This window comes from Pseudophryne corroboree, chromosome 12, assembly GCF_028390025.1.
Source record: "Pseudophryne corroboree isolate aPseCor3 chromosome 12, aPseCor3.hap2, whole genome shotgun sequence".
In the NCBI taxonomy this organism is placed as follows: Eukaryota; Metazoa; Chordata; class Amphibia; order Anura; family Myobatrachidae; genus Pseudophryne; species Pseudophryne corroboree.
In genome coordinates this window covers 41,330,658-41,355,404 of record NC_086455.1, presented here as the reverse complement: position 1 = coordinate 41,355,404, position 24,747 = coordinate 41,330,658, and the positions used below count along the sequence as shown (strand labels likewise).

The following is a 24,747-nucleotide window of genomic DNA, read 5'->3' as shown; positions in this document are numbered from 1 at the left end:
TTTGTCTTCCCGATGCCTTCTAAGTATGTTTTCTGCAATTTTGGATTATTATTGCAGTTTCATCATCCATACAGAATTATAATGTCTGGAAAAATATTACTGTAGTCTGAAGAGGGGATGCCTATTTTTGAAACTGTATTTTCTCTGCATGTAAGAGCCATGATTTAGCGCAGTGGTTCTCAAACTCGGTCCTCAGGACCCCACACAGTGCATGTTTTGCAGGTAACCCAGCAGGTGCACAGGTGTATTAATTACTCACTGACACATTTTAAAAGGTCCACAGGTGGAGCCAACTATTTCATGTGTGATTTTGTGAGCAGACCTGCAAAACATGCACCATCTGGGGTCCTGAGGACCGAGTCTGAGAACCTGTGATTTAGAGTAATGAGTGTATTGTCGATAGATTACAAGTGATCAACAGGCAAATCACCTACTAAGGTGCACAGCAATTTGAAAGTAGGGACTAACAAATTAGAGTGTTAGCTCACTAGGACAAGGCTCGCTGGCCTGATTCAGATGTATTTGGAGGGTGCATCGCAGCTGCTGTTTCTTCCAAGGAAGCGATGCACAGATACAGTATGGTAATGCAGCAGGAGGCATCTGGTATCAGTAGATGCCTCCTGCATGCATTAGTGATCCAGTGCCAACATCAGGTCACCTGCGACACCATCGGCCAGCTGCGTGCAAGCCGGCCGCCACAGCTCCTACAAATAGGCCAGGAAATCGCCATCTGAAGATTTCTTGGGAAGCGGAGGCCATCGCCTCTCCCAAATGTCTGCAGACTGTCATTCAACTGATGTCTGCCGCTGTTCTGCCACCGACGTCGCAGGACCTGTACGGCACATGCGCAAAGCACTGAACATCGGTACTTTACAACATGGGTAGCAAGTTTGCTGGGATCTATTGCTTAGAAATACCCCTCCCTTTCAATTGAGCATCTGCCACACTATATATATCTGAATCAGACCCCCTGATTCACTAAGCTAATTGAGCTTCTGCCACACTATATATATCTGAATCAGACCCCTGATTCACTAAGCTAATTGAGCATCTGCCACACTATATATATCTGAATCAGACCCCCTGATTCACTAAGCTAATTGAGCATCTGCCACACTATATATATCTGAATCAGACCCCCTGATTCACTAAGCTAATTGAGCATCTGCCACACTATATATATCTGAATCAGACCCCCTGATTCACTAAGCTAATTGAGCATCTGCCACACTATATATATCTGAATCACACCCCCTGATTCACTAAGCTAATTGAGCATCTGCCACACTATATATATCTGAATCAGACCCCTGATTCACTAAGCTAATTGAGCATCTGCCACACTATATATATCTGAATCAGACCCCTGATTCACTAAGCTAATTGAGCATCTGCCACACTATATACATCTGAATCAGACCCCCTGATTCACTAAGCTAATTGAGCATCTGCCACACTATATATATCTGAATCACACCCCCTGATTCACTAAGCTAATTGAGCATCTGCCACACTATATATATCTGAATCAGACCCCTGATTCACTAAGCTAATTGAGCATCTGCCACACTATATATATCTGAATCAGACCCCTGATTCACTAAGCTAATTGAGCATCTGCCACACTATATACATCTGAATCAGACCCCCTGATTCACTAAGCTAATTGAGCATCTGCCACACTATATATATCTGAATCAGACCCCTGATTCACTAAGCTAATTGAGCATCTGTCACACTATATATATCTGAATCACACCCCCTGATTCACTAAGCTAATTGAGCATCTGCCACACTATATATATCTGAATCAGACCCCCTGATTCACTAAGCTAATTGAGCATCTGCCACACTATATATATCTGAATCAGACCCCTGATTCACTAAGCTAATTGAGCATCTGCCACACTATATATATCTGAATCAGACCCCTGATTCACTAAGCTAATTGAGCATCTGCCACACTATATATATCTGAATCAGACCCCTGATTGTGCCGTTTAGTGGAGTGTCTCTGCTCCAGTGTTTTTACCCCTCCTATAAATTCTTTCCCGTTACATTCATAATCAACAATAATGCATACCTTCCTTTCAGAGTTTTGGAATTGTCCAGAATAAACAAATGCAGCTCCAAATTAATTGTAAAACCTTATATCACTAAAGTGATTTTTTATTATTATTATTATTATTATTATTATTATTATTATTGTTATTAGTATTACTACTACTACTATGTTATACTTTTATATTGAGTACTGTAACTCAGAGAGCAATATAATAAAAATATCTATTGCTTTCATTATAAGATACCCTTAGGTTATCCAGGCTGAATGGCAGATGCAACAATTAATTGATTGGCAGGTGACAACTGAGGTGTTGAAACGTATACTCAGTTGGTATCTATGTAGAGTGAGTATTCCAATTGAGGGGATATAATTAGATCAGTAAGATTGCAAGTATAGTGAATAAGGTGTCTCTAGGACAGAGCCTACGGCACACAAGAAAGACAGGTCAACAGAAGCAATATAAGGGTCAGCACAGTCACTAATGCTCCATTTAGAGAGAATGGAGAATCATGAGAATATATAACGGAGGGCTTTGAAGGGCTAGAGAGTGATCCCCAGTGCAAACAGCAGCAGAAAGATGTGTCCTCTCAGTTTAGTTTTAGCAGCTTTAGTAAATATAAAGTATGTGAACCATATCTCATTTTAAACAGTTAATATAGAATTTGACGGCAGATAAGAACTACTTGGCCAATCTAGTCTGCCTTTTTATATATACTTTAGGTGATCTCAACCCTTTTTGATCGTTTGTTCTTTGTAAGGATAATAATATGCCTATCTCAAGCATGTTTAAATCTCTCTACTGTCATAGTACTGTATGGTTATAGCTCGTCACTAATAACACCAGGACAGCCAGGCTTCTAGTACAGCATAGCTACTATAGCTTGGATGCACGTCGCTTAGTACCGGGGGAGCTGCTGGGAGTTGTAGTCTAGCTCTGTGATTTGCACTCTGCAAGTAGCAGAAATGTGTATCCGTTGGAAACTACAATTCCTGACAGCCTGCAGAACTTCTCTGTGTGGCATTCCCAGGAATGGCAGAGTCTAAGAGGGTCCATCCTAGGAAGGAGGCTGGGAGCAATAAAAAACACTGAGAAGGAGCCCGGGACAAGGAGGCATCTTGTAAGGGGCTGGATGTACTAATGTACATCGCTGCCCATCGCCGCCCTGCGCCACGATGCTGATCGCATATGTACTAACATATGTGATCAGCATTGCGGAGGACAGCTCTTCCGATAAGAGCTGTCCTCCGCGATGCGCAGTGGCAGCCTGACTTCCGGGATTCGGCCCCAGAAGTCAGTCTGCGCATGCGCGGGGTGACGGGAGGGCGGCCGCAGGGCATGCTGGGAGGGATCCAATCGGATCCCTCACACAGCGCCGCGGAGAGAAGCCCATACCACCGCGGCACTGTCCTGCCGGCCGGGGGTTAGTACATCCGGAAAATGCGGTAAACAAGGAGTTTACCACATTTTCCGCTTAGTACATCCCGCCCAAGGTCATTTTACTGGTGCTGAGCGGTGTGTGCTGTCAGGTGTTTCTTGAGGTGGGGGAGGGGGGGGGGGGGAGAGGAGTGCTGTGAGGTGATTAAAGAAGTGGGAGCTCAATGAGGTGATTATTGAAAGGGGGTTGCCTGTGATTACTGAAGTGGGGTGCTGTTGGGTGAGTATTGAAGGGGAGGAGTGCTTTGAGAGGTAGACATTAAAATGGACTGGAGTGGAGGGGAAGGGGGTGTGGGGGTGCTGTAGCCAGACTTGCCCACAGACCCTCACCCCTTCTCCACCACATTATGCAATAGATAACGCCTATCACTATATAGCAATGCCCTATAAATTGTAAACTTGAGAGCAGGGCCTTCCTACCTCTGTGTCCTTCTGTTATTACTCAGTTTTGTTCTATCCCTGTTGTTTCCAATTGTAAACTGCAATGGAATTTGCTGTGCTATATAAGAAACTGTTAATAAATAAATATATCTGCCCTGCAAACCCTCTCACCATGCTAAATACCTGACCTGTCCCCGCAGACGTAGGCTGGTGGGAAGGGGATCACTGTATGTCCCATTTGGGCCTCGAGTTTTTTACAAGGGCATCAAGACCAATTGGACCTTGTAGGGTATCCCTATTGTTGCTGGTTGTGAAGGTGCACCCATAACAGTTCAAGCTTCAGGGCCTAAAATTTGTAGGTCCACCACTGCTGGCACTCCACTGGTGCAGGTCACACACAAAGAAAAGGCATTTTCCCAATTGACCAAGCCCTAGATTAGCAGTTGTAGAGGATTAGATAGTGCTCACTGTAGGAATTTTTTGGGACAGGTGTGCTGAACACAGAGGATTACATATCTGTACACACCAAAGCAGAGCCGAAATTACATATTTTGGTGCCCTCTGTACATAAATATCCATAATTGAAGCAGAAGGATTCAATTATGGTGTAGTCTCACTGGGAAGGGGCGTGAGCACACAATAATACCCCCCAATTCAAATTATGCCACATGGTAGTGCCCCTTAGTCACATTACACCACACTGTAGTGCCCCTTGTTTACATTACATCACACAGTAATACCCCTGATTCACATTATGTGACAGTAGTGCCCTTTAATCCTATTATGCCACACAGTAGTGGCACATATTCAAGTTGCACCACACAATAGAGCCTATTGACATTATGCCACTTAGTAGAGCCTATTCACATTATGGCACACAGTAGTACCCCTTATACACATTATGCCACACAGTAGTTAGTGCTGTTATAACACATTATTAGACCACACAAAGTACTGCCCCTTACACATTATGCCACACAGTAATGCCCCTTACACATTATGCAACACACAGTTATGCCCCTACAAATGATGCCACACAATAATGCCCTTTACAAATGTTGAAACCTAGTAGTAGTGCCCCTTATAACACATTATGCAACACAATGGTAGTGCCCCTTACACATTATGCCACACAGTGATGCTTCTTATAACATTGTGCCACACAGTAGTGCCCCTTTTACATTATGACTCCCGCACCCCCACAGCATCTCCTCTCCCCCTGTGTCCCTCCGGCAGCCTCTTACCTCCTGAACAGTTGTGGCATTCCCGATTGGCTGGTGGTCTTGGAGCTCCAATTGGCTTGTGAACAACACCAGATTCGATATTATGGTGGCACTATCTCTTCATGGGTGCCCACCGGTGCACCACCTGTAATCAACTGGCAGCCTTGGTGGCCCTGGTTGGACCTACCCATCTGGCAATCAGCCATTTTGGTATTTGTCAGAACTGCCAGATGGCCAGTCTAGCCCTGGGATTCTATTATCACACAGAATTGACCCTTAGTGCATACTTTCAGCTAGTAGTTGACTCCAATGTTGCCACACAGCAAGACGTCAATTACAAATATTCAATTTTAGTTGGCAGACCTAACATCAGGGCTCTGGAATAGCCAAATAACTCAGTGCCCCATGACATAATTTGTCAATGTCACTAGTGTATAGGCCACACAATCTTGGGAGATGTCTTGTTTATACTGTTTGTAATTCCCTTAGTGTAAACATGATTTAACTGAACACAAATGTATACTGTAAGCTTACCATCTATGGGAAGTCTTTCAAAATAAGCTTCAGTAACTGTTTTGAAGTAAAATATTTATTTTTAAATAACACGTTCTCTAAATTTTATATATTCCTAAAATATGTTTTTTCTCCGAAAAGTAAACTCAGCAAAATGTTTTTAATCTCCCCAGTTATCTAGCCCCCACACTATATAAGCCCGTTTCATCAAAATTATCTTCTGGTTAAAAGGACATCTTATCAATAGACCATTAGATATTGAGAAAGACTCTATCGTATGATAATGATCAATGGTTATCTGAGGAATATAGTCTTTGAACACTAAAAAAAGCAATCTATTATGTGAAGTCTACTAGTGACTTACACACAAGGCTTTGTACTCCAAATCAGTGGATAGTTAGCTGCCTGTTTCTCGTCATGTTCCACCAAGGCACTGGCGTGAGTATTTAAAACCAATGTAATCTTACCACAAGTTTATGTAAGTGTTTGCTATGTACTTTACTGTGATGTTTTATGTGTTGGTTTTGTATGTTTAAGAAAAGGCCAAATTTGGTTTTCCTCCTACATGTGTGTAATATTTGTCTGTCATTGTCGGGCATTGTTTACAAGATCCCAAACTTGTGTCAGGTTACTGCCTTTCCAATTTCATCCTTTAAATGGAAGAGCTAAACAAACCGCTGCGCCTGTTGCTAATTAATTTTGGGTGGCTCAGAAGCTTTTGGGAAGATTGCTGTTTTCAGTAGTTCAGCTATTAATGCATTTTAAATGACTCTCTTTCATCTCGCAGTCCTTTCACTATTGCTTATTTTCCTGCTCTATGCTTAACCCTTTGAGTACCAAAGACAGGAACCATAGAGGAAAAAAAAATAGGACTGATCAAAGGGGAAGTTAATAATAATAATAATAATAATTTTATTTATATAGCGCTCTTTCTCCAACAGGACTCAAGGCGCTTTACAGACATCAAAAACAATGCACATGATACAGAGGATTTGAGTAATACAACAATAGACAAGCAACACAGACATAAAAGAAAACCTTAAGCACACAGAAAGCATAATGCAGGATTGGTGTAGGCATTTTGGGTAATAACTTCCAAGGGTTGTGTATACCACCCTCACAGGTACCAAGTGCAGCAGCCATCTTGGGCGCTCAGCGTAGGATTACCCAGGGTGGAATAGTCTACCCCTAGAAGAGATGACAAAAAATGGGGGTGATTTCAGAGTCCTACAGTTTAGAGTAGGGTTCCAACAAAACCACAAGGTCCATGTATTTTTCATCCCATCCACAAGTGTACCATATGGGGCCGCCATGTTGGGCGCACTTTGAAGGTTACACTGTGGGAGGTGAGCCATACAAGGGCCAAGTTCATATATGGGAAAACTGATGCTTATGTAGTAGTATGATGTACCCTGCATGTAGGGCACAATGGCAGGGTGTGCAATCAGTGGAGGTTAACATTACAGGAAAAACACATGGTGGGGTGGAAGCGAGCTATTGAAGGAAAAAAAAAGTTGTAGCAATTACAATTTTTTCTTTTCCTTGGAAGCAGACATACAGCGGAACAGTATTCTGTGCCTGTTTGTACACTTTTTAGACTAAACTCGTCAACAATTTTCTGGCAGATAATGAATGAATGACCCATTTAGCACACCAGAGGTCTAGTGCCTTACTATAGCAATTTGGTTTCTATACGCATCACTTAAAGTGGCTAATTATTCCTATCTTAATGCATATTTGGCTGTAGGGGTGTAGTGTGTCATCCCGACCGCCGGCATGCCGGTATCTGGGCGAGCGCAAAATCTCTCTCCAAAGCTTGATACATCTTCCCCTAAGCGGTCTATTTACTAAGCATCGATGGAGATAAAGTGGGTGAAGATAAAGTCCCAACCACCCAGCTCCTGTTTTTTTTTTCAAACAGAGCCTGTGAGCTGGTTGGCTGGCACTTTATCTCTGTCCACTTTATTTCCATCCAAGGGTTAGTAAATAGACCCCTCAGTGTTTTGCACTTTTTTCTTGTTTGGTTTGCATTGTTTCCGCTTCTGTACTTTGCTAGGCACTGTGGACCCTATTTGGCACCTTATAAATAAAGGATAACAATGATTATAATATTGGGCAAGGGTTCAAAAACACAAGTACCCTGACAGGAAGAACTTACACTTTAAGCTTGTAGAAAGTATTGTGTTAATGTGACAACACACAGTAAACAGTGGCACATACATTCATTGGGAAAAGTACTTTAATGAACTTTAACCAACATTGGGGGTCATTCCGAGTTGATGGCTCGCTAGCAATTTTTAGCAGCCGTGCAAACGCTATGCTGCCGCCCACTGGGAGTGTATTTTAGCTTAGCAGAAGTGCGAACGAATGGATCGCAGAGCGGCTACAAAGTTTTTTTGTGCGGTTTCAGGGTAGCTCAAAACCTACTCAGCGCTTGCGATCACTTCAGACTGTTCAGTTCCTGTTTTGACGTCACAAACCCGCCCAGCATTCGCCCAGCCAGGCCTGTGTTTTTGCTGGCACGCCTGCGTTTTTCCAAACACTCCCTGAAAACCCAGAAACGCCCACTTCATGTCAATCACACTGCGGCCACCAGTGCGACTGAAATGCTTCCCTAGACCCTGTGCAAAACCACATTGTTTTTTGTGCTCGTACGACGCGCATGCGCCGCATACGCATGCACAGAACAGACGTTTTTTAGCCTGATCGCTGCGCTGCGAACAACTGCAGCTAGCGATCAACTCGGAATGACCACCCTTGAGTCCAGCTGTCTGAGTATATTTAACTTGCACCTGGAACCTTGCGTCTTTTCTTTTCAATTATAGTAACTGTAAGGTGGAGAATACCTGGGATAAAAGATGAAACCCCTTGTGAAAAGAACTAATAAGGTCAACTACTAAACAATAGGTGCAGGTGGGAGTGGAGAGGATTAGCAATGAAACGTAACCTTGGTGTATCTACTTTCATTGACTACACACAGAGGCTATGATGTGTTACAGGTGTTTCATGGTGGTGTAAATGTGAAGTGGTTCTGCAGCTTCAGGTGAGGCTGGAGAGCAGCAGACAGACACAAGAGGTGTGAGAATGTATTTTTGTATTGCTAGGAGATTGTTGTATTAAATAATGAATTGTTCTTCACAATGATGAATGACGCAAACCGCTTAAATCTTTTCCGTCTGTACATTATCCTGTATCTTAAGTGTAAGCTTGTTTCTTGTTTGTAGACAGTGGTAGAATAATACTAGTCTCCATTTATTTATTGTTGGGGTTTTTCTTTTTTTCATTTTGTTTAAGCAAATATCTCAATATTTAAATGTGAAATAATGGAATAATGTAAAATAAATGTTTATATATGTATGTTAAAATAGTTTTTATTAATAAATGAACAATTACATTTTTTAGATAATGGATCCCGGCTAAATGTATTAGTCTGTGAGTTGTGGCAAGTGCTGAGATTTTGGCAATGTAGCTGCAAGACATAGGGGGATATGTACTAAGCCTTGGAGACTGTTAAAGTGAATGGAGACGGATGGTTAGCAGTAATGCCTCACAGCACTGAGGTCCTGGGTTCAATTCCCACCACGGCCATAACTGTGTGGAGTTTGTATATTCTCCCCGTGCTTGCGTGGGTTTCCTCCAGGTACTCCGGTTTCCTCCCACAATTCAAAAATATACTGGTGGGTTTACTGGCTCCCAAGAAAAAAATGAAGCCTAGTGTGTGCGTGTACATGTGCTTAAGGCAGAATAGTTGGGCCAAGTGGTTCTTATCTGCCATCAAATTCTCTGTTTCTGTGAGACAAACTACCAGCCAATCAGCTCCTTTGGCTATTATATCTGACTCTACATCTGTAAATCTTAGACTTTGTTTCTGGAATGACATCACAAGATGATAATCTAAGCATTTTACCAAACTGTTTCTGAAGACTAAAAATACAGAATTTGTTCTGTAACACAAGGGTCACGATGTAGAGTTTTGCTCCACCCACAGTACACATGACACTTCCCCAAAAACGAATTCATGCTCTCATCGTTTCCAGGTTAGACCACTGTAACCTTCTCCTTTGTGGCCTCCCACCAGTGGTGTATCTATAATTGGCGTAGGGTGTGCCTACACTGCACCCATATATTATACTCTCCTCTCCGGAGTTGTGCATCAGCGCTGCACAAATCACAGGGAAAATGGCACTGAGGCCATTTTCCTGGAGACTTGCACATGCACAATAGAGTCTCCTCACCTGCGCCAGCTGCAAGAGAGGAGGAGGCCCAAACGGAACTGTACATGAGCCCATTCCTCTGTTAAGCCCTGTCTGTCAATCACTTTGCAAATAAATCATTACTGCTAGTGGCTTCACTAAGGTACCATGGTGCATGTTCAGTGTGACCGTGATGCATATCAGGGCCGAAACCAGAATTTTTGTCACCCGGGGCAAGAGAGTAATTTTGCGCACCCCCTTCCCCCATCTTTAACACACATCTTCTCCCTGTGTCTTTCCCAATCTAAATTCACCAATTGACCATCCTAATCTCTGTCTCCTTCCTGTGTCTTCCCCCATCTCCCCAGTGTCTCTATAACCTTACCCCCCCTAACTGCTCTGTGTCACCCCAATCCCAGCCCACCATCTACTTCCTGTGCTTATCCCCCAATCTCGGGCCTCTTCAACCATTTCCCACCTGTGTCTCCCCAACCTCAGCCCCGGTTCTCTGTTCTCACCCAGTTAGACAGGTGGTGGTGGTGGAGGTGGGGTGGCGGTGATGTAGACCGACGTGCTCTCCAGCTCATCATCCATCCTACATTTATTCTGAGCCACTAGACTGGTGATAGCTGGTGGAAACACTCACCTAGGTCCTGGTGACACTGCGGTGCACCTCTCAGCCTATCCATGCATGGCCCAATGGTGTATCAGTTGGTTGTGACTGCATACACACAAAGTGGACGTCACAGCCCACGCACACTTGTATACCATGAAAAGGCTGTTACAAGCATTAGCATAAAGTCTCAGGCGTAAGTACATCAAAGTACGCTAAACTGGTCGCAGCAATAAGCCCCATAGTGTTTTGAAATATAGACCAGGTAACAAAAAGACCTTTGGAAGATCTAACAAGGGTCTCACCCTCTCTGGTATTATGACAGCGCATCACACTCTTTATATTCATTATTTTCCTCATGTGCCAAATGTCTATGGTGAAGTTAACACTCAAGTCTTTTATTTTAGCTGACATGAAGTTTAATTATCTGTGCATCTTGATGGAAAACATTTCAAATCCAAAATGGCAACTTTAATTGGCAATTCATTTTACTTCCAAGAACAAAATCCCTATACTGCATGCATGGCTGGTGCCTGACTGGAGGGGCAGACTGTTACTAAGAGTATTCCAGCAGTAGAGAATTTCAATTCTGAAAACAGATATAATATATACATTATATTCTTAAGGGCTGTATGGAGATCCCTAAAATTGGAACCATAGTACAATTTAGTTTTTGCATATTTCATACAATGTTACCATATCTATTTTTGAAATGTTATTATATGATATCAGCCATAGAATATATACGAATATGTAAATACGTAATATAGAAGAATATATCTATGGTACATCACAGTAAATGCCACATCTTGCTTACTCTAGCAAGAAAAATGAAACACAATTGACATCGAGTTTATGTAAATTCCAAGAGAACATGTTTTGTTCATGAATACTTTATAGCTTATTTTCTTTTTAAATTATCCTTATGCAGCTGCTACATGTATTCTAATCTATAGCACTTGTCTGAGCAAGATAATAATTTCCTCTTAAATTATTAAATTATAAAAATTTTCCTTTGGAAATCTGTTGTCAAAAATAAAAAAAATTGTAAAAAAACAAACAAACAAACAAACTGTTTTTTGTTTTAACAATTCAAATATTCTTCCACATCATTTAAATTTTCAATTGGGCGGCTCGCTATGCGTCAGGTGTCCCCACAAGAGCTGCTCCACTGCAGCAGATCATTAACAGTGTAATTCCCAGAACTTGTAGTTATAAGTTGCTGCAATGCCACACAACAATAAGACCGCCGGGGACATAACGTTCTGATCTGGGGTTAGGTAACTTTCTGGCACTGGAGACATTTTTTGAATCCTTGTTTTAAAAAGAACAGCATTCCAGTGTTTGCAGCATTCTGCTGAAAAATAACCCTGTATCTGGGGTATAAATAGACTCGTATATACATAGCAACATTTTATAAGGGGGAACCATATACACATAAAAAGGATAATTTCTGTCCTCAAATTTACTGAAGTTCCCTCTACTGATCAGCAACTCTTCTTCTCCTTCTCCTTCTCCTCCTCCTCCTCCTTTATTTATATGGCGCCACAAGGGTTCCGCAGCCATTGGGTATCAGGTTATACTCTTAAGCGGGATGTACTAAAGCAAAAATGCGGTAAAACCCCCGAAAACGGGGGTTTTACCGCATTTTCATATTTACTAAGACCCTACCGCAGCGTTTTCGGCGTCCAGGGTTTCGCCATCTCTGGATGGCGAAACCCTATAGAAGCCTATGGGCTTCTTTTCGCCGACCGCCGCAACCCGCCGACACCGTCGACCCCCGCCGCAGACGCCGACCCCCCTTCCCCCTGGCTTACCTTCCTCCAGGCTGCCCTGGACCCGGAAGGTAGTGTCCTCCTCCCCCTAGCAACGCAGCCGGACGTCCTTCCGGCTGCAGGGGGGAGGAGGAGGTGCCGGGGGCAGCCTGCTGCTGCTTCCCGGCATCTAGCCAGTGTGGGGACCCCGGGGAGGTGACGGAGACCCCCCGCAGACCACCTAACAGGTATCGCGGGGGGCCTCCGTCACCGCATCGCGATGTTGATCGCATATGTTAGTACATATGCGATCAACATCGCTGCGGTAACCGGCGAGGGGCGGCGATGTATGTTAATACATCCCGCCCAAAGAATCACAGGCTTCCTTTTAGTAACTATGATAGTAGCCACGATCTCATCACTAGAGGGAGCTTCAGTAAATCAAAGAAGATGAGAAATTGCATCCGAACATCTGCTGCATGGGGCTTTTACAAGGTAGACAGGCTCGATAGCAGCTATATACACTACACTACAAAAAGATGCATATGTGCATAAAAATTAAATGTAAATTAATACCAAAAAAATAAAAAACGAGATTTGCATTTATGTCCAACTCTGTATGAGGTCCTATATATCTTTGGGGCACATTTCTTAGCTTTTTTTTTTTTTGACGGAAAAAACATCTGTTTTCAAATGAATAGGCTACTGCAAAAATTAAGTATTCCCTGTAGGTATTACATGTATGATATTTGCTGCAGACCCTTTATTTATGTTTCTATGGGGGCTGCTACTGTAAATTGGGAAATGCACCAGGTTCCGAAATGCAAAACTTTCCAGATATCTCTGCATCTTTTTCAGGGGGAGGGATCCCATCTTCCCCCCTCTTCAATAACGGCCACTTGCACAGTCTGGAGCGGATGGGCCAGATGTTATGAAGTCCAAGTTGGCCGGAGGTGCGGGTTCCCAGACGAACTCAGACTTTGTTTTAAAGGGGCAATCACGTTCAAGGCAAAAGCCATGCTTTGTAAATGATTGCCGCTTTAAACAATGTCTCTAAGACATTTTAAATGCATTCCGCCAATAATTAAATTCTGGTGCAATGTGCGGTGATAGGAAATTATAATGATATAAAATGCAGATAAAGACAAATATGCCTTTCTATGCAAATACGTATGTTCTACCTATACCATGAGGCTAAATAAATAACATATTCTAAAAAGCTTTTCATTACAAAATAAATATTATCTCATGTAAAATATATTTTTTCACAATACAATCTATAAAGACAGAAGAAAATGGAGGTACAGTATTCTTTCATGCAGCATGTATGTCCCTTCCTGGGAGCAGGGCAATTCTTATGTTTCTTTGTTCTGTTATCTCCCAGCCACGTAGGGCTGATCTGAATGTTAAGCGGCTGCTCTGTAATGTGTGATTTGCCAGAGACCGTCCTCTGCATTGAAGCATGATGCACTGAGTACAAATCATTAATAAAGACTGATTTATACAAGAGTACAAGCACAAACTGGGATGATGCTCACATTTGCGCTGAGCCATCTATATTTTCAATTACATCATCTCCATACAAATTAGTCAATTAAAAATAGATGTGTTGAGCAGATTAAATGTCTTGGACTTTCTGAGTCATACCTCTCTCCAGGCCAACAATTCTAATCACATACCGCTAACTTACTGTCAGTATTACATGAAAAAGGACACAAATCCCTGAGTATAATAAACCACAGCGTTTTTATTTCCAAATGACTGAAATTATATTTATATTATCTTGAAGAGTTGCTATAAATGGGGTTTTCCCCAAAAGGAAGTCCTCTGCCTTGAGACTTTCTGGAGTGGCCACAGAGGAATGCGGTCAAAACCTTTAGTCAGAAGACAGTGGGATCCCGATGGTCAGAATCCAGACATATCCTGGAGGTAAGTACAAGGGTTAGGGTTAGGCACTAGGGGGAGGGATAGGGTTAGGCTGCCGGGGGAGGGATGTTAGGCTGCAGGAGGAGGAGGTTAGGCTGAGGGGTGGGGGATGTTAGGGTTAGGCTATGGGAGGGGTTAGGGCTAAACACAAGAGGGTCAGGGCTGCTGGAGGGGTTGGTTAGGGTTAGGACAAGGCCGGTTTTTGCCCTTGTGGCGCCCCGGGCAAAAAATATAGGGGCGTGGCTTCATATGGAGGTGTGGTCAGTTACGCCCCCATTTTTCCCCCTTGAAGCGCCGCTGAAAGAAAAAAAAAAAGAAAAATTTATACTTACGATCCCCGCTCCTGATTCCAGGCTGCTGCAGACCTCTACAGACCTCTGCCGGCGCCGCTCTTCTCCTCTCCTCTGATCTATGGGAGAGACGTCAGTCATGACGTCTCTCCCATAGCACAGCATAGACACTAGAGGTCAATTATGACCCCTAGCGTCTGTGCCACAATGCTGTGCGGTGCGCGATGACGTCATTGTGCACACTGCACAGCAAAGGTCCTCTCCACAAAGGGAAACTAGACACGTAGCGTCTGGTTCCCTTCGCAGCGGGGGACCAGTGGGGGGCACAGCGGGGGGCACTGTGGCGGATCTTGCCATGGTGCGGCGTCCTCCGGATGGCGCCGGCACCCTCCGGAAGGCGGCGCCCCGGGCAAAAGTCCTGCTTGCCCGTGGCAAGATCCGCTACTGGGTTAGGATTAGGGGTATGGTAAAAATTCTTACCAGGATGTGTCGGGATTCCACTGTCAGTCTTCTAACTGTCAGGATCCTGACTACCGAGATTTAGGGGTCTATTTACTAAGCCTTGGATGGAGATCAAGTCGCTGGAAATAAAGTACCAGCCAATCAGCTCCTAACTGCCATGTCACAGTGTTTGAAAAATGACAGTTAGGAGCCGATTAGCTGGTACTTTATCTCCAGTGACTATCTCCATCCAAGGCTTAGTACCATACCCGTCACAGTAATACTATGAGGGGCTTTCAGTGGATGCTCAGAGCTTCATGCTGACATATTTGTGGAGCATATCTTATGGCAGTTTGTACAGTGCATATTTCAGAACCAGGTGTGGCCAATAGGAAGTCCTACATGTTTCATTATCATGTGACTGATGAAGTCAAATTGGGCTGTAATGAGGCATTCTCATGGAGGCAAAGTTCAGAGAGGGCATGTTGATGGAATTGCAGGCTATGTAGAGTCGCACCAGGGCTGTAACTAGGTGTGGGTGAGCGGTACCACTGCTAAGGGCGCAGAGCTAGCGGGTGGGATTGCTGCTTACCTGTGGAACCTGTATTTGGTTTGCAGCTGGAACAGTATCCTGCAACTTAGAAAACCACTGCAGAGCCACTGCGGAGCGTCCTAAGGATACATCTGGTGCTCAGGTTCATTGTCCTGACAGCCCCGCCCCTCCACCTTTTCTTTTGTGCATTCAATACAGGAGCAATTGCAGACAATTTGCTCCATGTTTAAACCCTAAACAAGTGGTTCCCAAACTGTGTGCTGTGGCACTCTAGGGTGCTGTGAGGTACTTGCAGGGGTGCCCTGGGTTAGTGGTCCAGAACCAATTCAAATTATTTATGGTCAATGTAACGTAGGCAAAACCAGTGCTTGTGGCTTCCAATCATAACATTTGCGGACAAACATAAGCGAATCCTGCAGTGCCGTAACTAGGCATTTTAGCGCTGTGTGCAAGAAACGACATTGGCGCCCCCCCATGGAAGATAGGGGCAGTGCGCGCCGTAGGCGTGCGCAAAATATATAGGGGCGTGGCTTCATGGGGAAGGGGCGTGGCCACAAAATAATAGCAATTCATACTACGGTGCACAGTAGTCTCCATTATTCAAATTACGCTCCACAGTAGCGCCACTGCACCAGGTAGAGCCACTTTTATACATTACAGCAGACAGCGTCCCCCTTTTTACACATTACAGCAGACAGTCCCCCTTTTTACACATTACGGCAGACAGCGTCCCCTTTTTACACATTACGGCAGACAGCGTCCCTTTTTTTACACATTACGGCAGACAGCGTCCCCTTTTTTACACATTACGGCACACAGCGTCCCCCTTTTTTACACATTACAGCAGACATCGTCCCCTTTTTTAACAATACGGCAGGCAGCCTCCCCTTTTTACACATTATAGCAGACAGCGTCCCCGTTTTTACACATTACGGCAGACGGTGTCCCCCTTTATACACATTGCGGCAGCCAGTCCCCCTTTTTACATATTACGGCAGACGGTGTCCCCCTTTTTACACATTGCGGCAGCCAGTCCCCCTTTTTACACATTATGGCAGCCAGTCCCCCTTTTTACACATTACGGCAGCCAGTCTTCCTTTTTACACATTGCGGCAGTCCGTCCCCCTTTTTACACATTGCGGAAGCCAGTCCCCCTTTTTACACATTGCGGCAGGCAGTCCCCCTTTTTACACATTGCGGCAGGCAGTCCCCCTTTTTACACATTGCGGCAGCCAGTCCCCATTTTTTAAACATTGCGGCAGCCAAGCCCCCTTTTTACACATTACGGCAGCCAGTTCCCCTTTTTACACATTACGGCAGCCAGTCCCCCTTTTTACACATTGCGGCAGCAGTCCCCCTTTTTACACATTGCGGCAGCCAGTCCCCCTTTTTACACATTGCGGCAGCCAGGCCCACTTTTTACACATTGCGGCAGCCAGGCCCCCTTTTTACACATTGCGGCAGCCAGGCCCCCTTTTTACACATTATGGCAGACGGTGTCCCAGAGAGAGAGAGAGAAAGAAAGAGAGATACTTACCATCTCCCCGCTGGCAGTCAGGCTCCTCATGCAGCTCCCTCGGTGCAGGCAGGGGAGAAGGAGGAGGAGGGAGGGGCGCTGCTGTGGATGCTGGGATGGAGGAACCGCATCCCAGCATCCACAGCCTCGCCGGGCAGCCAATACGGAAGGAGAGGGGGCTGCTGCAGCGGCGCTTACTACCAATGAAATAGCGCTGCTGCGGCTCCAGTCCCCCTCCCTCCTCCTCCTTCTCCGCTGCCCGGCGCTGCAGCTCTCCTCCCCAGTGCGGCGGCGGCGCACGGCGCAGACTTCAGAGGCGGCATGTAATGAGTCAATTTGACTCATTACGTGCCGCTGGCCGTGCGCCCTCAGGGCAACTGCGCTGTGTGCCAGGCCCACTTGGCACACACGTAGTTACGGCCCTGGAATCCTGTTCCCCACCATATAACTAAACTGAAGGATGACCTATAAACACAATTTTCTTGATTTGTTCCTGAATTTATCAAAAATAAATTTTTGCCCTCGAGATGCCATTAAAATAAAATCTGATTCTCCATGACGCTCGGATTAAAAAAAGTTTGGGGACCACTGCCCTAAACAGTGACTCTGCCAGGGGTGTTTTAAGAGAGGAGGAGGCCCTGGTGTAGTGGCGCTACTGTGGAGCGTAATTTGAATAATGGAGACTACTGTGCACCGTAGTATGAATTGCTATTATTTTGTGGCCACGCCCCTTCCCCATGAAGCCATTTGGGCCCCCTCCTCTCTGCCGGCAGCGCTGAGAGTCTGAGCACTAGAACACTTAGACTCTACTGCGCATGTGTAGATCTCCAGGAAAATGGCGCGGTGGCCATTTTCCCTGAGAATTCTCTACTGCGCATGCGCAGAACTCCGTGAAAATGAGTTTTAACACTGCCGTGGACGTCGCCGCGGGATTCCGGAGGGGTGAGTATTCAGAAAATGGGTGCAGCGTGTACGGTGGGGGTTCCCTATGGACTCAGGGGCCCGTGTGCACCACACACACTGCACCCATTATAGAAACGCCAGTGGACTCTGCACCTTCCATGCTTGCATGACTCAGGAAATGGTAGCTCCTAAATAATTTGGGTCCCATGGTAACGTTGATAAAAGGGACAAGGTTATGGAGGGGCATGACCTTTATCCGTGGAAGTGTCCTGAGTGGATGTTGTTAGTGGGTTTCCCTACCTTCACGTGCCTTTCGCTTTTTGGCTTGTAAGATCTTCCATTTTAGCTACATATTTTAGCATTGTTTTGTTGCCATTCCCTAACATACAATACAAAACTGCTATTGTTTTGAGGGGACAGCTTTGTGTGGTGACACAGGAGAAGATCATCCACTTTATCAGATAAAGTTGTCACAAACATAAATGCATAGAAGGCATGTAGAGAGTAAAGACATGCACATAGTAAAGTTGCATGACTTCAGTCAAGTCATATGAGAAAACCCTTTAGCACAAAATGAGGAGGCAGATATTATGATCAGACATGTATTAAAGAGAGGATAAATAAATTGTGATGTTACTTGCAGGCATGATATGACACCTCGGGCTCTCCAACCTTAACCCAAACTGGTGGGATTAGGAACAGAGCCAACAGAGCAACATGAGAGTGCATAATGCCAAAATAGATGGTGTCACCATCCTGTTACAGATGGACCAGTTTCTGTAAATATTCAATATAATATATTCAATATATATCAACTTACTATGTGTATGCTTATGTTTAGTCCTTTGAATGGGACAATAATGTAATTAAGAATTATGGATATCATCAATTAATAGAAACATGTGGAGAACCACAGTAGACAATCCGCTCCACCATGACAACTGTAAGGAAAGGCTAAGATTCTAGAGATTATTTACAAGTGGAAAACACAGCATTAAATGTAGCAAGTGTTAAAGCTGGTTTCCTTCTGGTGTGATGTAATGTCATCTTTTCTTCTGATATGATGTAATATGTTCTCTTTTCTTCTGATGTGATGTCACATCTCAGCTTTTCTGCAGGTGTGATGTCATGTGTCAGCTTTTCTTCTCATGTGATGTCATGCATCATGTTTTCTTCTCTTGTGATGTCATACATTGTCTTTCCTGTCTGGTCTTATGCAATGGTAGAGAGCTTTGAGTGGAAAGGAGTTTTCTTTTTCAGAGGCAGAAAATGTTGGGTCATTCTGTGCACATTAACAATCTAATGACATGTGATTTGCAAAATAAAAAAAAACAGACAAACCACAGATATTTGAAATGTGAGCAACATATTTAAATGAGCTTCAAGAGGTGGAGATATGGAAAACGTGAAGGTGCTCACTGTTTATATAGTGAAAAACTAGCTAGTTAATTGGCCTTATGCTTATGTATATGTCTGTGTATTTGACATTTAGATAGCTAATAAATAAATATGCTCGGACTGTACAGTGCTACACAATGGGTTGTGTTATATAAATAGAACCACTATATTCACTGGGTAGTATTTACACAACCTAGATTCACGAGCTAAGACCAAATATCACCTTACAGGATCTTCACAAGGCTCAGTAAAAAGGTCAAACTTCAATACATTTACATAAAATAGTGGTACTTAAATCTAATACTATACTAGTACTATATAAGTCTAAATAGAGAAGCAGGAAAGCACTTTGGTTGCTATGGGCAATATGGGAAAACACAACGAGCCTGCAAGGGGCTTTCTTGTGCTCGCCCCGCTGCCGGCAAGAGCCTTTCCTTGTCACTACGTGTGGCGTATGGCATGTTGGCAATTTTGTGGGGTTTTGTTACAGAAATTTTTCCCATTAACAGTGTTTTCTTTAACATTGTGAAATATTTTTTAGCTATCAGGTTTTATTTTCATTTTTTTACATGGTGCTTGAAGCGATAACAGTGCCTCACAGAAGCCCACAGTCCCACACCTCCTCCCTCTGGTCTCTGCCACTGGTGTGTCCTGTGCGTTTTTAGTGCCTCAGAAGCCACAGTCATCCACCCACTCCCTCCTGCATCTTGTATGAAATGGCGCCCAAATATCACGAGGGAGGGACTTTATGCAATACAAAACAACTGTGAACCCGGCGCTGGGAAGATGACTTTTTGCCTAGTTTTTGGATCTGAGTCTGGTGGGAAGACCTGAGCCGGGACCCGGATCTACTCGTAATGTGGAAGTTTCAGGTGGTTTCACTCTCTAGGAATAGAGGGGAGGAGCCAGCACAGAATACAGAAAATACAGTGATACAGAAAATAAATAAATAGGTGGTGCGTCATAGCAAAAATAGGAATTTAATACCTACCAGTAATTCCTTTTTTTCATAGTCCGTAGGGGATACTGGGAATTGAAGGGTACCATGGGGTATAGATCAGGTCCATTGGAGCCTGGCACTTTAAGAAATTAATAGTGTGTGCTGGCTCCTCCCCTCTATGCCACTCCTGCACACTCAGGGGCAGATGTATTAACCTGGAGAAGGCATAAGGAAGTGATAAACCAGTGATATGTGCAAGGTGATAAAGGCAGCAGTCAATCAGATCCTAAATGTTAATTTACATCTTGGAGCTGATTGGCTGGTGTCTTTATCACCTTGCACATATCACTGGTTTATCACTTACTTATGCCTTCTCCAGGTTAATACATCTGCCCCTCAGTCTAGGAAAACTGTGCCCAAGGAGACGGACATACTTTGAGACAAGGATTTAACACAAAACAACGGTGAGGTAACGAACCAACACACAACAATAACAAAGATAGCAGAGCTAACCTAACAGAGGAAAGCAATGCTAACTAGAAGGATAGCAACGCTAACCAAACATGGAACAGGGAAAGCAACAGTAAACTCAACCAAGAACACTTACAACCAGGTTAGCAGGAAACGAAACACTGAGGCAGGCGCCCAGTATCCACTACGGACTACGAGAAAAGGAATTACCGGTAGGTATTAAATTCCTATTTTCTCTAATGTCCTAGTGGATACTGGAAATTGAAGATTACCATGGGGGCGTCCCAAAGCTTCCAGAACAGGTGCGAGAGTGCTGAGACCCCTGCAAAACCGCCTGACCAAACTGAAGGTCATCCTTGACCAAGGTGTCAAACCTGTAGAACTTTACGAACGTGTTCGAACCAGACCAAGTAGCTGCCAGGCACAACTGTAAGGCTGAGATACCCCAGGCAGCCACCCAGGAAGAACCCACCCACCTTGTGGAGTGGGCCTGAATAGAACACGGCAGCAGCAGAGCTGCTGAAGTATAGGCTTGTTGAATAGTTAAGTTGAGCCAACGAGCAATGGACTGCTTGAAGGCAGGGCGACCAATTTTTGTAGCATCATAAAGGACGAAAAATGAGTCACACTTCCTGTGGTGAGCAGTCCTTTTGATGTAAATCCTCAAAGCCCTCACTACATCCAGGGGCTTTGGAGCAACGGAAGTGTTGGATAATACTGGAACAATGAGGGTAATTCCAAGTTGATCGCAGCAGGAATTTTGTTAGCAGTTGGGCAAAACCATGTGCACTGCAGGGGAGGCAGATATAACATGTGCAGAAAGAGTTAGATTTGGGTGGGTTATTTTATTTTTGTGCAGGGTAAATACTGGCTGCTTTATTTTTACACTGCAAATTAGATTGCAGATTGAACACACCCCACCCAAATCTAACTCTCTCTGCACATGTTATATCTGCCTCCCCTACAGTGCACATGGTTTTGCTCAACTGCAAACAAAATTCCTGCTGCGATCAACTCAGAATTACTCCCAATAATTGGTTGATTTACGTGAAAGGCCGACACTACTTTCTGCAAAAACTGTGGGCGAGTTCTGAGCTCCGCCCTATCCTCATGAAATATCAAGTATGGGCTCTTACAGGACAAGGCCCCCAATTCCAACACATGTCGAGCAGAAGCTAAGGCCAGTAACATAACAGGCTTCCACGTTCGGTATTTTAAGTCTACTCCTATATAAGGGTTCAAACCAATTCGACTGGAGAAAACTCCCACGGAGCCAAAGGGTGGTTGAATGTGCATAACCCCATTTAGAAAGGTCTGTACTTCAGGAAGTACCTCCAGTTGTTTCTGGAAGATAGAGAGAGACGAAATCTAAACTTTGATGGAGCCTAAACGTAGGCCCTTATCCACGCCTGCTTGCAGGAACAGTAGAAAAAGGCCCAGACGAAATTCTACAGGGGAATATTTTCTACCCTCGCACCAAGAAACATATTTTTTCCAAATACGGTGGTAATGTTTGTATGTAACCACCTTACGGGCCGGGATCATAGTTGGAAATAACCTTGGATGGGAGACCCTTTCTAGTTAAAATCTCCCTCTCGACTTCCAAGCCGTCAAACGTAGCTGCTGTAAACGGTCCTTGTTGAAGAAGGTCCTTGAGTAGCGGCAGAGGCCAAAGTTCCTCCAGAGACAAGGTCAGGAGGTCCGCATACCAGGCCTGTCGAGGCCAATCTGGGACAATTAGAATTGCCTGAACTCTTTCCTTTTTGAGTCTTTTTAGAACTCTTGGAATGAGAGGAATTGGAGGCAACAAGTACACGAACTGTTAAGTCCACTGTGTCGTCAGAGCGTTCACCACTATTGCCTGCGTGTCCCTCGTTCTGGAACAGTAACAACGGAGCTTCTTGTTGAGATGAAAAACCATCAGGTCTATTTGCGGACAGCCCCATCGGTGAATCAGTTGTTGAAACACCTGAGAGTGAAGGCCCCATTCCCCCGGACGGAGGTCGTGCCTGCTTTGGAAGTCCGCTTCGCAGTTGTCCACTTCTGAAATGTATATGGCCGAGATGGCCCTTGCACTGGCTTCCACCCAGAGGAGTATTCTTGACACCTCTCGCATTGCGGCCCTGCTTCATGTTCCTCCCTGGTTGATGTATGCCACTGCCGTGGCATTGACCGACTGCACCTGGATGGCCTGAATCCGAAGGAGGTATGAGGCTTGTAGGAGAGCATTATAAATTGCCCTGAGTTTCAGGATGTTGATTGGAAGTGCAGATTCCTGACACGACCATTTCCCCTGGAACTGTGCCCCTTGGGTCACAGCCCCCCAACCCCGGAGGCTGGCATCCGTTGTTAAGAGTCCAAGACTGGGTATTGAAACTCCGACCCACCACAAGATGGGAGACTTGTAGCCACCATAGTAGGGAAATCCTTGCTTTTGGCGACAGGGTTATATTCAGATGCATGTGCAGTTGAGATCCTGACCATTTGTCCAACAAATCCAGTTGAAATGGTCGTGCATGGAGCCTGCCATACTGTATTGCCTCATAGGAGGCTAACATCTTGCCCAGCAAGCAAATGCAAAGGTGGATTGAGATCCTGCGTGGTTTTAGTACCGAACGGACCATAGACTGAATAGTGAAGGCCTTGTCCATTGGAAGGTAAACCTTCTGAGACACCGTATACAGGATCATTCCCAGGAACTGAATTCTCTGAGATGGTTCCAGGTGAGATTTCTGGAAATTGAGGCTCCATCCGTGGTCCGTAAGCAGACAAGTAGTCAAGTTGATGCTGTGCAGCAGCTGTTCCCAGGATACTGCCTTTATCAGGAGATCGTCCAGGTACAGGATTATGTTGACACCCATCATGCGCAATTGCAGCATCATTTCTGCCATGACTTTCGTAAATACCCTTGGGGCTGTGGAGAGACCAAAGGGTAAAGCCTGAAACTGGAAATGTTGGTCGAGTACAGCGAACCAGAGGAACGCCTGATGATGAGGTGGCCATATTGGGATATGCAGGTATGCATCCTTGATATCCAGGGATATTAGAAACTCCTCCTCCTCCAGACTTGATATTACCGCTCTTAGTGATTCCATCTTGAATTTGAATACTCGAAGATAAGGGTTCAGGGATTTGAGGTTCCAGATCGGCCGTACAGAGCCATCCGGCTTCGGGACTACAAAGAGGTTTGAATAAAACCCCTTTGTGTGGAGCGGAGGAGGTACTGGAACAATAAATCCTGTTGACAGTAGTTTTTTAACTGCCTCTTGCAAAGTAACTCTTGCTATAGGTGAAGTTGGTAAGCCTGACCTGAAGAATCTGAGAGGAGGGAGTTCCTGGAATTCCAGCCGGCATCCTTGGGATAGGAGATCCCTCACCCAAGGATCTCGGCAGGACTCTGCCCATATAAGGGCAAAGTGCTGAAGGCAAGCACCTACCTGAAAGTCACCTTGCTACTGGGGCCAACCGTCACCCGGTGGGCTTCATGGAAGAGGATCCTGAGGCCTGGTCCGAACTTCCAGCAGCTGCTGGTTTATGGGACTTACCGCGAGTTCCTCTAGCAGCACTGGAAGCACCTCTGGCTTTGCCTCTGAATCTGGCCACCCAAAAGGACTGCAGAGAGGGCCCAGGATAGGGACATCTAGCAGGTGGCACAGCAGATGGCAGATATGTAGATTTACCTGCAGTTGCCTGAGATATCCACTTGTTCAGTTTTTCCCCAAACAAGGCATCACCTGTAAATGGAAGGTTCTCTACCCCTTTCTTAGAATCAGCATCTGTTGACCATTGTCAAAGCCAAAGGGCTCTACGAGCCGATACTGCCATCGCAGTGGTACGGCCGTTAATGATACTCAGTTCCTTAACAGCCTCACTCATGAAGTTTGCAGCATCTTGGATATGTTGCAGTAATGTAACTATCTCATCCTGAGGTAGTGTAAGCAACCCTTTCAAAATATCATCAGACCATTTAACCATGGCTCTAGAAATCCAGCTACACACTATGGTAGGGCGTTGGGCTACGCCTGCTGCAATATAAATTGATTTCAGAGTGGTCTCAATTTTGCGATCAGCTGGGTCTTTGAGAGAAATTACCCCAGGTACAGGTAGTACAATTTTACATGACTGCCTGGAC

At 44.7% G+C, this 24,747-nt stretch overlaps 1 protein-coding gene across 1 annotated transcript in view; it reads right to left on the bottom strand.

Annotated features, from left to right (window-relative positions):
- LOC134979917 (uncharacterized) overlaps positions 1–22,603 on the bottom strand; it is a 34,909-nt gene extending 12,306 nt beyond the window's left edge. Inside the window, exon 1 of the mRNA XM_063946533.1 lies at positions 22,363–22,603. Within this exon, the coding sequence (XP_063802603.1) occupies positions 22,363–22,603 (241 nt within the window). The remainder of the gene's footprint in view (positions 1–22,362) is intronic.
- Positions 22,604–24,747: the final 2,144 nt, after the last annotated feature.